The 18,206-nt window shown below is 27.8% G+C and overlaps 1 protein-coding gene across 3 annotated transcripts in view; it reads left to right on the top strand.

Moving 5' to 3' along the window:
- Positions 1–1,449: 1,449 nt before the first annotated feature.
- LOC107457547 (activating transcription factor 7-interacting protein 1) overlaps positions 1,450–18,206 on the top strand; it is a 35,771-nt gene continuing 19,014 nt past the window's right edge. For 2 of the 3 annotated variants that reach the window (XM_043040438.2, XM_043040439.2), the window contains exons 1-5: positions 1,450–3,994; positions 6,385–6,780; positions 8,704–8,903; positions 10,765–10,911; positions 10,997–11,056. In XM_043040438.2, the coding sequence (XP_042896372.1) occupies positions 1,519–3,994; positions 6,385–6,780; positions 8,704–8,903; positions 10,765–10,911; positions 10,997–11,056 (3,279 nt within the window). In that variant the 5' untranslated portion in view covers positions 1,450–1,518. The remainder of the gene's footprint in view (positions 3,995–6,384; positions 6,781–8,703; positions 8,904–10,764; positions 10,912–10,996; positions 11,057–18,206) is intronic. The other variant, XM_016075720.4, reaches the window with a different exon arrangement.

The raw sequence follows: 18,206 nt of genomic DNA, 5'->3' as shown, positions 1-18,206 counted from the left end.
ACAGTTTAACGAGGACCAATACCGCACACCCTCGGTCCCTACGCAGACTGATCCAAGTGGTCACCCACCCGCACACTGACCGCGGCCAGTGATGCTTGACTTCGGTGATCTGCTGGGAACCGTGTCTTAACGATCAGTCCACTGCGGGACTTAAATCACGGGGAAAAGCGTAGTAATAACTACGAAAAAAACTATCAAATTCCCTTTATATTTATTTACGATGCACGTCAAATAACGTACATTAACTTTATACGATGCACGGATAAAGCACGTCAAAAAGTGATGTATTTAAATACGGGATTCGAAATTAAAGTGTCACAATAGCGTATAAAAATATCGGGACTTTCAAAACATTGTAGAAATGTGTGACAATAATTACCAAAATAATTATTGAAGAATAATTTGATTTGCGATAAAATCGGCACAAATAAACCACGTCAAAAAATGCTTATCTAAATGAGTGATATTAATATCGTGCTAAAGTATCGAAACTTTAAAAACCACAAGAAAATCGTGATACAATAACTGCCGATAAAAGGATCAAAAGTCATTTAGATTTGCTGTGAAGTTTGCACAAATAAAGCATTTCATAACTTTCAGAAATCGCAATTTCTGAAACTACATGAAAATGGGTAGCAATAGCCACCGGAAAGTCATTGGATTTATGATGAAATCGGCACACACGAAGAGCGTCAAAAGTAATAACTATATTTCGAAATTCGTGTATCGTAATAATGACGCATTAAAAATATTGGGATTTTCAAACGCTGTAACCATCGATTTTGTAAATCCGTAGCTTTAACCATCGAAAAATAGTGATAAAAAACTACATTGATTAAGATTAATCTTAATCACCCAATTGGGTGCGTCAAAAACTCAAATGTGTAAATTTCAAATTTCCGAAATTTTTTTTAATTTTTCAAACAGAAAATTGAATACTTTTTTAAAAATTGTGTTCAGATTGCTTCCACGGGCCGCACATCAAGGGTTGGTGGGCCGCGTGTGGCCCGCGGCCGCACGTTGCGTCCACGTAACTTTTATAAAACATTAATTTGAAAATGTTATAATAATTTAAATATAAATATGAATGAATTAATAACATAAAAATTATTTTAAATTCTAGATAATATTCATTTAAAAAATAATCAAAAGTTTATATTTAATTTTAAAGTCCAATTTGTTACGAAATTTCATGCGATTCATTTTTTTAAAATCACAATTTCCTTTATGCACAAAGCAAAATCTTATATTATTCTGCATTCAGAAATAAAGCATACATTTGGTATTTATAAATTTAAAAGTTAAAGTTCAAGCACTCTTAATTTATTTATAAATTAGGAATCAATTAGAACCTCTCTTATATTTATGCCTAGTTTCTGTTAGATGGCGCAAGTAGCTTTTACTTCCCAGTTTTGCACATCATAGTTTATATCTCTTGGCTCCCTTAGCCTTTATTTTTTTAGTATAAATTCCATCAGCAGAACATTCTCTGAGTGGCAGCATATTTGTTTTGAAAACATGAAAATGGATTGTGATCAAAATTATGGCAGTTCCTCTGTTATGAATTCAGTGGAGTCAATTGATTCAGATAAAATTAATCTTGGATCTGAAAAAGAGACGGGTGATCACCGTGAAATTTTATGTGAAGACGATTGTAATAATGGAATACGAATAGAAGTCTTAACTGAGAAACAAGGTAGTTCATCTGTATTAGACAGCGGTGATCACGGACTTGTTTGTGAGAAGCTGTTTGATGTAACGCCTGCCATCAATGTAAAAAAGGAAGCCGATGAATCTGAAGTAAATGATGGGGAAAAATGCATTTGTGTTACGGAGCAAAATTCTGATGTTTTGGAAAGTACACTAGAACAAAAAACAAATGTGATAGATGTAAATAAACTTTCCGTTACTCCGAGAACAACTGTTTCTACAGATATTAATAGTGAAATAAAATTGGTTGAAAGCTGTGATAAATCTTGCGATGATTCTGTTAAAGTGAATAGTAATGTAGCGATTGAAAAACAAGGTGATTGTTCTGTTGGAGATGTGAGTTTTAGCTTCGAAATAAATACAGAAAAGCCTGACCAGAAAATAACTAAAAAACTGGAGTGTAAAGATCTAGCTCCTATCGAAAAATGTCCTAAAAAGCTTGATGTTGAGGATAAACCAGTTTTTAACAAAGACGGAGCTGAAAATTTTGATGGTAATGCTTCTGCAATTTCAAATGTTGAATGTGCATTAGATCTTGATCATGATCTTGCGGTTAATGACTATGAGAAAAAATCCGATTGTAATGATCCAGTCATTTTAAATGAGAAATGTACAAAAAAGCTTGGTTGTAAAGATCCAGCAGTTTTAAATGAGGAATGTATGGAAAGATTTAATTGTGATGATCTACCCATTTTAAATGAGAACAGTGCTAAAGAGTTAGTTTGTGACAATACACTTATTTTAAATGAAAAATGCTCAGAAGAACTTGTATGCTATAACGATTCAATTGTCTCGAATGAAGATTGTTCTAAAATCCTTGATTCTAATAATATAGCCATTTCTAACAAAATAAGTGTTAAAAAACTTGATTGCAGTGATTCAGCAATAGCAGAAGAAAAGTTCTCTGAAAAGCTTGATTGTATTGACCTAGGAGTTATGAAAGAAGAATGCTCTAGAAAACTTAGTTGTGATGAATCAGTAGTTTCTAGAGAGGGATTCTCTAAAGAAATTGAATGTAATGTTCTAGCCAATTCAAAAGAAAAAGACAATAGTGTTGCAGATGAAACTTTAATTGAGACATCAAATGATATAGATGATTTACCTAAGATGTCTATTAATGTTACAAATGAAACTTTAGTTAGGACATCAACTGATATAGATGATTCGTCTAAGATGTCTAGTAGTGATGACATAAAATTAAATATTGAAAAAGAAGATGATAAAGATGATCAGTTTCTGATTTTGAGTGAAGATAGCAACGATTCTATTTCTGCACATTGTATTGAGATGGCTATTGCTGAAAGTAACGAAGAAGAGGAAAAAAATAATGATGAAGGCAAAAAAGAAGTCAACTCAATGAAAAAAATTGATGATGATGAGTTTAACTTCGAAAAAGTTATGGATGAATCAGAGGATGAAATAGATTCAATATTGCCAGAATTTGTGAACTCCGAATTTGCTGACAAAGATAAAAGTGTTGAAAATGTCACTTTATCTGATAGTGAAGCTGAAATGGATTCTCTTATAGAAGCTTTCAAGGCTGAAAAGTCAGATTCTGAAGATGATTGTCTGATAATTGAAGATGATTCTCATGAAATAGTATTAGATGATGATAAATCTGATGTAAAAGTGGCAGTAACTTTATCTCCTATAAAAGTTACAGACAGTAGAAAAGATGGTTTTGAATTAAAGGACACTGATTTGAGCGTTTTCAATAAAGAAGATATTTGGGTAAATGATGCCAATGTTTCTAGTGAAAATAATCAAAACATTTTATCTCCAAAACTCAATCAGAAGAATGAAGAAATAAATAATTCATCTACTGGTAGTTGTAAGGAAAGCTTAAGAGGCGAATGTGAGAGTAAAGGCAAAGGAGATGATGAATTAAAATCTGCTAGGGAACCTAAAAATGATGATTCATCAGAAAATTCTAATGTTTTAGACCTTATTAATCAAAATTTAGAATCTATTGTGTCTCTAATAAGTGAGTCAAGTAATCAAAAAGATAATAAAATTGAAACAATATTAAAGAATGAAGTAAATATAAACAATTCCAATCTTGAAAATAGTGATTCTCATAATGAGAATAAACATAATAGCGCCGCGTCTGAATTTGTTAATACTTCTGTTTCAAGTGTGGAGGAAACAGTTAAAGATTTACTGAATGAACTTAGTTATACTCTCAGTAAGGAGGATTCATCTGAAAATTCTACAGTGTCAGATCTTGATGCAGATTTAAAATCTATTGAGCTAAAGAATATGAAATTGTTATTGGAATCATCAAGTAATTTATTTTATTATAATATTTTTTGTTTTGTTTGCTCATGGAAAATTGCTTTTTTTCAAATGTATTGTACTATATGTGTGGTCCCACTTTTTTGCCTTAGCCTTAGATTTTTCTAATTTCAAACTGCCATTTCTGCCCTAAAAAATAATGTACTAATGTTTCGTATGATTTAATTTAAATATTCACTCGCATCAGGGTTTGAAAAAACCAAACCTGCTGGGTGTATTTTTTTTGTTTTTTTTTTGTTTTTTAAGATATTACCTAGTTTAACACTTTTAGGTTTAAATTTTAATTTTTAATTCAAAAGGAACAATTTTAGTTTAAAAAAAACTGTAATAAGAGAATAATTAAATAAGGATTGTGGCAGAATTTTTTCGGGTTTTCTGCTACAAAACTCGAGCAGTGGGTAATATCTTTTGGCAAGATACTTCGAATAATTATAAATATATATGTTACTATTTTAAAGTCGCAGAAACTTGTCTGCAAAAAAAAAGTAAATAAATAAAAAACTGTGCGTATTTTTTTTAAAAGTTAAATATGTATTATTTTTTTTATTCTAATATTATGGGTGATATTTTCACATTTTGTTAAGGATAAGAAAGCACCAATGAGTATGCGAATTTAACTTCACATGCTGTAATAATATCGATTAAGATAAAACACACGAGAATACCAATAATAATAGCTGAGCATTGATAGACATTTTTAAAAAATATTTAAAAAAATCAAGTAAAATTTCATAGCAATAATTACCGAAAAAAATTAAAACATTGCATACATTTACGAGTGAATCAGTGCGAGTTGTGAGCGATAATATGAAGGCTCAAATTCGTGATTTCTAATATTTGTGTACTTAATATATTAGAAATAGTGGATTGAATTTATTTAAACTAAATTAGAAAAAATAAGGGGACTAATGTACCTTATTGATTAAATTATTCTTTTGCCACAAATCTGAATTTGTAATGGAATCCCCACTCACAGTCATCTGACAGTTGTGGATGATCAGAGAGTTTTATTAAGATGTGAAATATGATGCTCTTCAAAAAAAAGAGGGGAAAAAAACATGATTTCTAGAGCAAATTGTCTTTTAAACTTTCGTGATTTCGTATATATTTTTTTTAATACTATTATTTATTTGAAATTCTAGCTAAGTCCCGTCTTTTTCGAATTTTTGTTCTCAAATGAGAATTGAAAAATCACGAGCATTTCTGTACTCTTCAATGTGCGAGAAAGGCATTGTTTGAATATAATTCAGCAGGAGAAAAAGTTTTTCCAAAATTTCTGCAGAAGATAAAAACAAGACCTTTTCCTTTCCAAATGAAAACTCTTTCTGCAAGAACTTTGAAATGTTCTATGACAATGTTGCTATGTCTCTGCGATTCTGCCACATGGCTCTTAATTGTTAAATTTTCAATGTAAATATTTGACTCAATCTTTTCTCATGTGTTAGAGACTCAATTGGTTTTATTATGTGCAAATTCTTGCTTGTTAATTCATGAAAAATAATATCTCAACCTTTGTTCAGGTATAGAAAGCAGTGTTCTTTAAATTTTGAATAAGATTTAGATGAATATTTATCTTTTAGCTATGAAGTTGGTTAACAGATTAATGTTGCTATGTCACGAAATGGGAAAAGAAAAAAAAAAAACTTTCATTATTTGTTATCAGTTTATATAATAATTATAAAATTGAAATTCTTTCTGTAAGAGATGTACAAAGATAAGGAGAATAATAGGATTCTGGAAAATATTTAACTACAGTCGACCCTTAATATGAGAAACTTTGATAACAGAAATTATTTGATGTTAAAAAATAATCTGAATTCCTTGCATGTTTGCCATGTTGCTTATTGATAAAAACCTCACAAATAAAAAAAAATTCCCCTCTTCTTCCCAATTTCTATTTTTGAAATTAATTATAATTTAAAATTGATTTATAATTTAAAATGTTACTTTGAGTTTCAATTCTTAAAACTTTCTCTGAATAATTATATGAATAATTTCTTGAGTCTTCATTGAATCTCATTTTTCGGTGAAAAGTTCCATCTGTTCACAAACATTTTAACAGATTTTAAAATTTGTAGAGAATATATATTGTTTCCTAGGCAAATCACAAGGAACTGTTTAGTTCCATTTTTTTGTTAAGTGATTTTATTATTTCAAATTGTCAGTCATTTATGGGACCTCCTGTAATTTTTCTCATCTTAAATTGGTAATTTAATAATTAAAATTCAGAAATATTAATTTGACATTGAAAACTGAATAAGTTCTTTTGTAAATTCTTTAGCATATAATTCAAAGCTTTGAATAATAAACTTGTGTATAGTACTTAGATTAGTGTGATTGATAAGAAGTCTTTTAATTATTTATTTATTTTTTAACTAGGTAGTGAGAATAGTTTGGAATCTCTTGACGTTTCTTCACAAAGTCCTAAGAATCCGGTAGAATTAGAAGATTCAGTAAAGATATTAGATGTCATTGAATCTGTGGAAACAATAGTTAAAGATGGATTGACTGCACAATTAAATTCTAAACCAGTTGAGAAAGATTCAATGGAAGTAGAATCTGGTAAAGATAAAGAAAATAAACAAGCAGAAGAGACAGAACTTACTCAAAAATGTCTGCCTGTGAATGGTGATGTTTTTAATGACGAACCTGAAGTTTTGGTGTCGAACAAGATTGATGGACTTCTCTCAGTGTGCAATAATTTTGACTATACGAAATGTTCTGAAAAAGGTTCAACAAGTCAACCAGATTCCTTACGTAAAATCTGTGATAATGGTAATGCATAGTAAAATTTTAGAGTTTTTTAAGGTATTAGTTTTAATCTTAATTGAAAACATAATTTGCAGCTGAAAACAATGAAATAATAGTAACTAATGTGAAATTTGAGTTTTTAATTTAAGATGCTTTATGTATCGTTATAAAGGTGGCATTTATATGTTATCAATGGTATACTTAATATAAGAATAAGGGTGCAGCTTTTTTTTGAAAGAAGTTTGCTGAAAATTATTTTAATTCAACTTTGGATGTCACAATGAATTCAGTTTTTATATCCACTGATTTTAATTTGCTTATTCCTGAATGTTATGAGAAAAATATTAATTTGTTTTGAAAAGAAACAAGGTTGAGCAAGTTTTACATAATATATTTACAAAATATTTTCTGCATTGTTGTTTATGTACTATTTATATTTTATGCTATATTTTTATTTATTAGTTATACATTTTTGAATTAAAAAACACTTGAAGTTTTGCACTCTTTATTATCTTTTTAAAATAAATTTTACTTGATTTTAATTGTAAATTTCTCCTTTCATTTTTAAACAAATCTTTTGTAAAATTTTAAATAAATTTTTCCAATTTTTAAATGCATTTGTTATGGAACACATCTTGGTTAAAGAAAATTAAAAAGAAAGAAAAATATTAGAATGTTGAAAGCTTTTGGCCAATCCAGTCTTTTAACACTCGTATTTAGAATTTTGATTTTATAATTTCAATGTTTTTACTGAGGTAGTTGTTGTAGTTTAAAAAATAGTTATAAAATTTTTTATGCTAGTTGTATACATTTTCCAAACAATTTTTGGTTGCAAATTTCTTTGATAAAGCCATTTATTGTCTGAAAAATTTCTCCTTATGGTTATTTTTTACTATAAAATTTGTTCATATATGGAAATTTCATTTAATATGCTTTTGTCTTTAATCATTAACTTTGGCTTAGGACTCAAGGAAATAGATTTAAATCGAGTGATTATTATTATTCATTACTATTGTAAGGACTGGGTCAAATCAATTTATTAGATGCCCTTTATAAAGTCTGCAGAGTATTTTATCAAAAACATGCGCAGACATATTGCAAGCATGAAAATTAATATTTCAACTTTAAATCTTTGGTCAACATAAAAATTATTCCTAAATAATTATTTTATTTGTTAATAGGAATTTAATCATGTCTAAAAATTGTGTGGTTTTTTTCGTTGTCGTTAACTTAATTAAAATTCTAAACTGTTACATTTTGTCATGAAATGAAATGACTAGAACATACTTTTTTTCCATGTATGTATGTATTATTTTGTAAACCTATTATTGTGTATGTTATGCAGTTTTAATTTGAAAGTAACACATCTGAATTGTAGGCATATTATAGAAATATTTTTAGAAATTCTGAATAAATTGAAAATTGCAGCAATTTGTTAATACCCCTCTCATAGCAAGTGGTCAAAATTTGTACCTAAGGTTTTCAGAAGGAACTTACACACTGCTATTTAGATAAATGAGATATTGTTCCTGATGTTTTTTTTTTACCTTGAATCTATGAGGTCAATCCTTAAACGATCAAACCAATAGTTTTGAAATCATAGATTTAATTTTGAAAAACTACAATTTTGTACTTGTACCTATTTAAACATTTATTATTGCCAACTGTAAAATTGATGCATTACTTTTTTTTTTATGCTCGATGAAATGAAACAAAAAAAAAAAAATCAATAGGATTAACTTTAACATAAGCATTTTAAGCTCTATTTTTTTGTACTATTGAGCATCACGCTCTTGTTAAAATTAACTGGGTAAAAAATTATAGTTGCAAGTCCTTGAAAAAAGGTCTGTTTGTTACCTACATTTAAAAAAAAAATCCAATCAAGTAAATATTGTTAATTATTTCTTTTACATTGTATTCTTAATAACGTGAGTTTATATTTCCTAGTTGAGGACAATTTAAATAAACTCGAGACGGAAAAATCTGAAGTAAGAGAAGAAACTGAGTCATCGGAAGAAAATAATCAAAAAGATCTTTCAAAGAAAAGGAAAGTTGAAGAGGAAGATGATGTCAGTACCTCAAAGAAATTAAAAGAGGACATTGTTACAAACGCTGAAACTGTTAGCAAATTTGAAACTAAACAAAGTGTAAGTATTCATTAAAATTGTCATGTATATTTTTTATTTTTAAAAATTTTGTTGTCGTGTAAAGAAATTATGGACTTTCTTGCTTGTGTTACTTCTTGACATTAATATTTGAAATATGTTTTAGATTCAAAATTTAACTAATTATTACCCCTTTCGAAATAGTTTTTGTTGAAGAGTACAAATTTCGTGAAGGCAATAAGATGTTTTGGTGTATTATGCTGGTATCCAGGAAGAGTTACTGAAATTTGTAATAAATCTATCTGGAAACAATACTGTGATGCATGGCCACTTAATGCAAGTAACACAGATTGTTGTTTTATCAGTATTACATAACAGTAGGCATGGATCTTAATCTTATTTGGTATTTAGTAGAGCATTAGTGAAGTCACAAGTTCGTAATTTAAGGCAAGAAATTCAAGGTTCAATAGGAGTCACCATAGTCGTTGGCTGAGGAAGTTAAAAGATTCACTACATACTCACTTCAGGGATGAAAGACCTCAACATGTTGTTTCATGTCATAATCTTTCAGAGGACGCTGAATTATTGCTGCAGAAACAAGACTCCTATGAGATTTTTATCTTTCCAAAGCCAAAACTCTATTAGGCAGTCTGGATAAATAGGTAGACAAGTCAGTTGAATTCTTCTAGACATGGTGCTACCATTTCTGATAGGTAGTAGGTAGCTGGCCTCCGTTCAATGTGTGGAATATCAATCAAATTTATTATGTAGCTTTCCCACAAGTTTAAGGCAAAAGTGACAAGCTCCAAACTTCTGATATGCATGTTAAAATAAGGAGAGAAACAGCACATATTTAAGCTGCCTTGCGACAAAGCTAAAGCAATTATTTTTGTAGAAAAAAATAACTATTAGAAACCAATTAATATAAATTTTTAGACAAATAAGCTCTATTTTAAGCTAGCATTAACATTTCTTTGGTAAAAAGTGTTACTAAATCATCTCTTACTCATTACCCCACCAAGGAAATATATGCTGACCAATGGGAAAAGTCTTGGTTTCATATGTCACAACAAACAGAATTTTTTTAAAAAAAACTCTCAACTATCCAGTCTTATAAGATGTAAGGATATGCCGTATAACAAGTTTTCTAGCCACTTTCTTGTATAATTTAAGTGTAAGATAAGTAAGGTAATATTAAATATAAGATAAATAATTTAAATGTAAGATAAATGTAATCATTTTAAGATGAATAAGTAATGCAAAATTATACAATGTTTTTAAATAAACTTTACAAATAGAAATTTTTTTATTTAAAAAAATTATTAAAAAGCTGAAAACAATGAAAAGATATCTTGTCATCAGCTCACATGATTATATCCACAAAAAAGAGTGCTTTACTTTGTTTTTCTCTCTTTCTTTTCTTTTTGTCTTTATTGTGCNTATATATATATATATTATATGTATGTGTGTATTTGTGGAAATTTGTATCTGGATAAAGAAAAAATTGTATGTTTTCTCAATTTTATGTGTCACAACTATTTCTATGTTTTAAAGCATTAGTTTTCTGAAATAATTATATTTATTTGAAAACAAATTTCTTATACCTATTGTATGAAAAAACTAGTTTTTGAACAATATTAATTTGAAAATATGGATCTTTGTTAAAAGCAGTCATGGATCATATTTCAGTAAAACTACTTTTTAATTGTAATAATTTGCATATTTCTGTGTATTGTTCTTAGAACTTCTTGCTAGTCATCTATTAGTCATAGCAGCAAGCAAATAAATATTTATTTACTGATAGCTAAATACCATGTGATTTATTATAAATAATGTCTTCCTTATCATTATGAATTAAATTAAAATAATTATAATTTTTCAACAAAGTTAATATTCTTTTCAGTGGTTAGATAAAATCGCTCAAGATTTATGTGTAAAAGTTGTCACTGATTTGTTTGGAAAAGAGTTAAAAGAGTTGGGGGATGCTGTAACAGAGATGGAGATTAAATTAACATCTTCTTCTAAAGATCTGGAAACATTCAAAAAACAAGTATAAATTTTTTTTAAAAGTCCTTACTTTTCACTAAAATATTGCTGTTTGTTAATTGTGTTTTTTCTCTTCTGTATTTTATCAGGCAACTGAGTTCTACAATGCACAAGAAACTACTTTTAAGGAAAACAATTATAACCCTAAGGTATTATCAATTATTTTTCTTTATTCAAATTTCAATTTTAGTTTACTATTTTAGAATGATAAAAATGTATTTTTTAAATTTTTTTTTTAAAAATATTAATGGGGATCTGAAAGTAGATCTGAAAGAAAAGCTATGTTAAATATAATGTTTTTACTTACTAAAAATCATTTATTTTATGTATTGTATCCAATAAAAAAATAATGAATTCTTATGAAAAGTAACTGTGTTATTGTAAATCTGAGAATTTGGTTTCAGCATTATAGTGTATTAGTAATTGGAAACGAGTAGTTTCTTGAATGCTTAATGCATACAACTTATGTATTCAGTCAANAAAAAAAAAAAAAAAAAAAAAAAAAAAAAATGTTGTATCCTTATTAAAGGGAAAAACCCAGCTAAGTGCATCTTAAATGTTAGGGGAAAAAAATAACTGTGGAGAAAATTTTCTAAAAATTTTTTTTGTAAATTAAAAAATTTCTTACAAATTTTTTGTTTTGTTTAATTTTTTGTTAACATGAACAGAGTATTTTTCTTTTGCAAGTAATGATTCATTTCTTTCAAAGTCAATTGGACTTTATCCATAATAGCTAGGAGTATTTTAAAAGGCTGCTCGGAAGTTTAAACTCCCATTACTTGTTTATATTACAAATTGCTTTTTATAAAGTGGATTGGCTCCATATGTTTTAAAACTATTCATTATTTTGTCTAGGATTTATTAAACAATAAGTTTGCACAATAGTGGACAATAAGTTTAAATGCAGCAATGATAATTTTTTTTAAAAGCAACAGAAGACGTGATTATGCATCAAATAGAAAAAAAATTGGTTTACAATAAACTCACATTAATAGAGTTTATCAAAGAACTCTACCATTGTGGCCTGCCGATATTGTTTTCCAAATTGGTCATCAATCAATTTTTCTATTCCAAAAATAGCTGCCAAGTCATCTCTTTCCAAATACTCAGAGTATTTTATATAACATTTTAATAAGTGGGCACATTTTTTTGGGATGCAGCAATAATGAGTGGTGATTTTTTCGACAAAAATTCATTTATTAACAAGGTTTTAAGGAAAAACTCTTTGACATACCAATTCAAATTAACATGTAATGCTATGGGGAAAAGTATTTTTTTAACATAACAAGGTTTTCAAGACATCAAAGTGTGAGATATCGAGAGCTGTATATGTAAAATTAATGCATTTCTAGCTTTTTGTTGACCTTGGGGATTATGGAGGGTAAGAATCCATAATATTGACATCAAATGCATGGTCGATGGGGGTTGCAATGGGCTTTGCGATGTGCACCAATCTCCTCTGTTTTTCAAGATAAACTAATACCCATTAGTTTGAAACTGGATGGGTTTCATGCCACCTATAGGGAAATAACCATGTGATTTTAAAGTGAAAGCCAGTGTCTTAAATACCATGCTACTACAGTTTTTTTTATATATTGCTGGTTCAAAACTGAAACGACACTTCTGCATTCATCTCTCATTGAAATAACATGAGAAGTGAGTGCAGAAGTGTTGTTTTAGTTTTGAACCAGCGATATGTTACAGTTAAAGTAATAAAACCAGTTGTTATTAATACTAACCAATCAATATTAATAATAACTGCTTCCTTTGGTCAAAGTGAGAAATATCGCAAATTATTGACTTTAACCGGTTTTTATTAATAATAACCACTGAAGTTTGGTAAAATGTGATTAAATGGTTTATATAGCATAGGGAAATGAGTGTGCCTTTTTGTATGTGTGTTACGATCAAAATGATTAATTTGATTATTATTAATACCAACCGGCCAAAATTAATAATAACCATTTCTTTTGGCCAAAGTGAGAAATAAAAAAGGGGAGATTTCCATATCGTGATCTGTGGCAGATCAATCACCAAGTCTAGGCAACTTCCATTCAGCGGAATCCTGCGAGAAACTAAGAAAACTTCACAGAAGGGGACCAACTCGAAAGTATAATTCATTGCCACCCGTGGGCAAACATCTACATGTTTTTTGTTATTTTAAAAAAAATGTTCCATTTTAAAATAAATTTGGCGCCTTGTCGATTGTAGTTAGCGATGCAGTTCACAATACGGAAATATCCTCAATATAAACGCAAAGGAATGACATTGATCAAACTTCATTGGTTATTATTAATAATAGCCAGTTAATGTGATAAATTGGCTTCAATTATTCACTTTAACCGGCTTATTTAGTTATTATTAATTTTATCCGGTTAGTATTAATAATAACCTACTATTCACTTTAACCGGCTTATTTGGTTATTATTAATTTTAACCGGTTAGTATTAATAATAACCTACTATTCACTTTAACCGAAACATAAATATTCTATGGTAGACGGGATAAATCCTGTTATTTTGCTGGTTTTTATATGTATTTATCAGTAAATATGATTAATCCGATGATTTTTTATAATTGCTGGTTACGGTGTTCACCCTAAGCGTTTTTAAAAGGGTGGCCTGCCTTTTGATCCCTATAAATGCACCCTCTTTACCCTTTTTGTAAAAATAAGCCACCATCCCTTAAAAACACTGCCTTTTTATTCGCATTCCATTTTTTAAAAAAAAATTAATTGCTAAAATAATAATTACACAAAAATTATCTGTGTTTATTGGTTTAATTCTGATTACTATTACTAATATTTACTTTGCTAGGATTATTCTCAACTGGAAATTTTTTATAAGTTTCTCTTTTTTCTAGGGGGTATATTAAGAAATTTTTTAAGTGATTTTAAATTTTATAAAGAAAAAGAAAATGAAGGAAATAAGAATGAAAATATGACCACCGAAGCCGACGTCTTCAGGGGGTACCGGCCCCGGTAGCCATAAAAACAAAACCATTTCTAATATAGGGAGAAGCAAATGCTTAAATTAACTCCCTCAGTACCCCGATGGTTTTGCATAGAAGTCCAGGAAAAAAATGCAATATAAATAACAAATTAAGAAAAGAAACTCAAACAAAACCATCAGAAAAATAAAAACTCACATATTCACAGGTCAGACATCAATTTCTCAAGCAAGCCGAATAAAAAGAAAAAACTAAAACCTAAAGAAAACAACGCCCTCTATTACAATGCGCAAACGAGGAAAAAAAATTGTGAAAAATGTCAGGAGAAAGAAATACGTAATAAATTAATAGAATGCTTAACTGGGGCTGCTCAGTTAAGACTTGAATTGCGCCCTGTTAAAAGAAAAAAATATAAAAACCTAGAATTCTTCAATCATTTTTTTAATTAAAAAATTAACATTACAAAAATTAAAAGGAAAATCATTATTAATCAAATTATTTAAAAAACTATTCACAGCTTCCTGAAAACTTTCAACATTATTGCAAATACTTTTGATTCTAACCAATTGTGAAAAAACTAAATTTTTAAATATTTTATTACACAAATTAGTATTAAAGTTGCAGAAAAAAATAACTTTAAATTTAAAAGCTTTTCTTTTATCAAAGACACCAATTTTAATAAAGCTGTTAACAATATCAATTTTAAAATCTAAATATTCAACATTAAAACAATCCTCATTAGTTTTCTTCAAGACCAAATCTCCAGGATAAATACTATAAATAAAATTATAATTATCACAATTAAACAAAATCAAATCATCAATATATCTAAAAGCTTTAAATTCATTATGCTCAAGAAATTTAGCTTCAAAAAAATGCAAAAAAATATTGGCAAAAGCCCCAGAAAAGGAATTACCTTGTGGAATTCCAATAATTTGTTTATAAAAATCTAAACCATTAAAAAGAACATTCTCAAAAAGATTAAACTTGCATAAATCTAACCAGTTAAACCTATCAATTTTTTCATCAAATAAATACTTGTCATAAATACCTTCACAAATCTCAATAATTTTTTCATGTGGTATGCTGGTATACAAATTTTCAAAATCAAAAGTGTTAATGCTGGAAATATCATTACTTTTAATAAAATCCAAAACTTCAACATTACTTTCAATAATAATATTTTTCTCTTTTTTAATTTTAAGCAAAATAATTTTTAAAAAACAAAAAAACCTTTTACTAATATCAGAATTATAACTATTAGTACCACATGCTATAAACCTAAATTTAATCGGATTTTTATGAAATTTAACTATTGGAAATAAATATGGAAATGTAATCCTATTTAATTTAAATTTTAATTTTTTACTAAATGCAATAATTCTTTTTTCAATAACTTTTTTATCTTCTTTTAACTTTAAATAGGTATTATTTGCATTATATTCCCCAATAATCAATTTTTTAAAAAAATATTTACACATAATACAGAAATTATTTGAAGCTTTATCTACAACAGTAACAATGAATTTATCCTTAAGATTTTTAATTTTTCTAGATAAATCATAATCAATAAAAGTACCTTTAGGAAATGAACTAAAACTGGTATTAAATAAATTAAATTTAACCCTTTCAATAATTTTAGCTTTCCACTCAGAAAAACCTTCAACAGGCCAATGATATTTTCTGGAAATTTTTGCAATAAAAAAATCTAGATCTTTTTTAATGGATAAAATAAAATCTTCTTTTTTCATCTTAACTCTGGTTCTAAATTTTGAACCCTTACTTAAAATGCTAATTAGATCCTGATCACCCACAATTTCCAAATTTCCGGTAATAACATGTCCATAATCATTATCAATAAATTTTGAAAAACCCTCCTCATTACAATAACAATCAGATTTAGAAATACAATTAAGATTTCGACTTAAAAAATTATAATTACACACCTTTTTCCTAAGTGTAGAAGAATATTTAAAAGCAGCAGTAACCCTAATTTGTTCTAAAGGAAAGAAATCAGAAAGACCATGAATAATCTGTGGTAACTTAGCATTTTCAAAATTCTTATCATGAAAATTAATCGTACAAAAAACCCTTTCGACTTTAGAAACATTATTAAAAAGCAAATCAGTTTTATTAACACCAATTTTTGATTTAATTAAATCCAAAACTATAAATTTAACAAGTTCAGTATCAAATTTAATTTTAGAACCAAATTTAATAAGGAAATTTTTTAAAATTTTATTTTTAAAACCAAAAATATATTTCCTAATAGTGAAAATATTATTCAAATTAACAGGTAAGTTACAAAAATTCGAAAACTCATCAAACTCAATAAATTTACCCTTACCTTTTCCACCTCCCCTTTTACTTCTAAATTTTGAATCACAAACACCAGGAAAATCAAAAACTTTTAATTTATTATAAATACAAAAATCTTCAGTATTAACAGTACCTTCCCCATTAAATTTACTATTTAATCCATAAGGAAAAAGAGTCTTAAGACTACCAATGTAAATATTTTCTAAATCAAGTCTTTTATCTAAATTTTCCATAAAATCCAAAATAAAAAGAGTAACATTATTAAAATCATGAAATTGAAAATGTAAAATTTCATAATCCGTGGAACAATTACTATTATTAAAATTTTTTATAGCTGATCTGTGGGAATTAATCCGCTTATGAAATTCAAGACCTGTCTGACCAACATAACACAAATTACAACAATTGCACTGAATTAAATAAATAATATTAATACTTTTACAAAAAAATACATTAGAATGACTGTCAATTTGAGAACTATCAGCCAAAGGACAAGTTTTACATTTTTTATTACAACATTTCTTAAACTTTTTAAATTTTTTTATATTTTTAAATTTATTTAAACAAAATATTTGACTTAGTAACTTTTTGTCCGAAGTAATCCCTAAGTCAAGACTAACTTCAGTGCTCCTTGTTTGGGCGCGCGACGAGCCATGCGCCATGAAATAGTTATAAATTGTACTTTGCATTGATTTAAAATTAACCTAAAAGGAAAAACTAAATTAGACATATAAAACCTAGACATCCAACAGACGACGAAGACGTCGGCTTCGGTGGTCATATTTTAATTTTTATTTCCTTCATTTTCTTTTTCTTTATTGCTACTTTTTTCTGAAATTTCTGCTGCTTTTTAGCGCATTTTAGTTTTTTCTATTTTGAATTAAAAATATTTGTGTTTTCTTTTAGTATTTAAATTTTATAATTACTTTTTTTAAATAAACACTTTTTTTTAACAAAAAAAAAGCATGCACCATTAAATTTTCATTTTCAAATAATTTATAGTATAAATTATTGAAAAAATCTTTTAAGCTGTTTATCAAAAAATAATTTTTTTAGTTTACCGTTTGTCAGAGATTGTCTTTTAGCATGCCTTTAATTATTATTTATAAACTGAAATTTTTTGTCTTATTTAGATAATGAGTAAAAATTACTTTTTAAAATATACACATAAAATAGTATAAGATGGTAAGTTAAAAATTGTTAAGGATCAAGTTCAGTTGTTGCATGATATTACACATTTTGATAAATTTTTACAGTGTCAAGTGAGTGCCCTTTCAAAACTCAAAGTGTCTTTTTCTGTGAAGAAGCACCCTGCCCTTCTTAATATCTTCAGAGAACTCTGTGGTTATTATATATAATCTAATAATAAATTTGATAAACAATCCCCCCCTTTATTCCGTTTAATCAGCTTGTTTATATAATTCCTAATTCATGAAAGCCAATGTAATATCAGGATGCATAGTGTTTTTAAAAAGTGCTTAAAGGTGCTTATCTTCGATTTTCGTTTCTTAAAAGCCCTTAAAGGTGCTTTTTTCATTGGGTGTTTTTAAAAAGTGCTTAATTTTCCCTTTTTCAAAATGAGATTTTTCCTTTTAGTATGTTGATTTTCGCTTTGAATTATGCAAAAAGACACAGTTCACATTGTTCTGTTCAACCTATTCATAATTAATTCAACCCCAATCTATTTCGGCTTATAGTCAGTCCGTAACGTATGAAAACGCCATTCGTTTTACATGATTCAAAATTTCACGATTTTTGACAATTGTCAAAAACAATGCCAAAATGTTTTTTTTTTGTTTTTGACATGACGGTTAAAACAAGATAAAACCGTCGATTGTCAAAAACTTCCCAACTCTGCTTAATTATGAAATTTTTTTAAAGTGCTTAAAAATATTTTTTGAGTGCTTGAAAAGTGCTTAAAAGGTGCTTAGTTTTTGTTGAATAATTTGGCTACGCTCCCTGAATATATCGCTTGACTGATTTATTCTGTAGGAAATATAGTACGTGTGTAGGTGGTTCTGAATTCTACAC

The sequence above is a fragment of the Parasteatoda tepidariorum genome, chromosome 4 (assembly GCF_043381705.1).
Source record: "Parasteatoda tepidariorum isolate YZ-2023 chromosome 4, CAS_Ptep_4.0, whole genome shotgun sequence".
Lineage (NCBI taxonomy): Eukaryota > Metazoa > Arthropoda > Arachnida > Araneae > Theridiidae > Parasteatoda > Parasteatoda tepidariorum.
The sequence above is the reverse complement of the archived record's forward strand: the minus strand, read 5'-3'. Positions and strand labels throughout refer to the sequence as shown.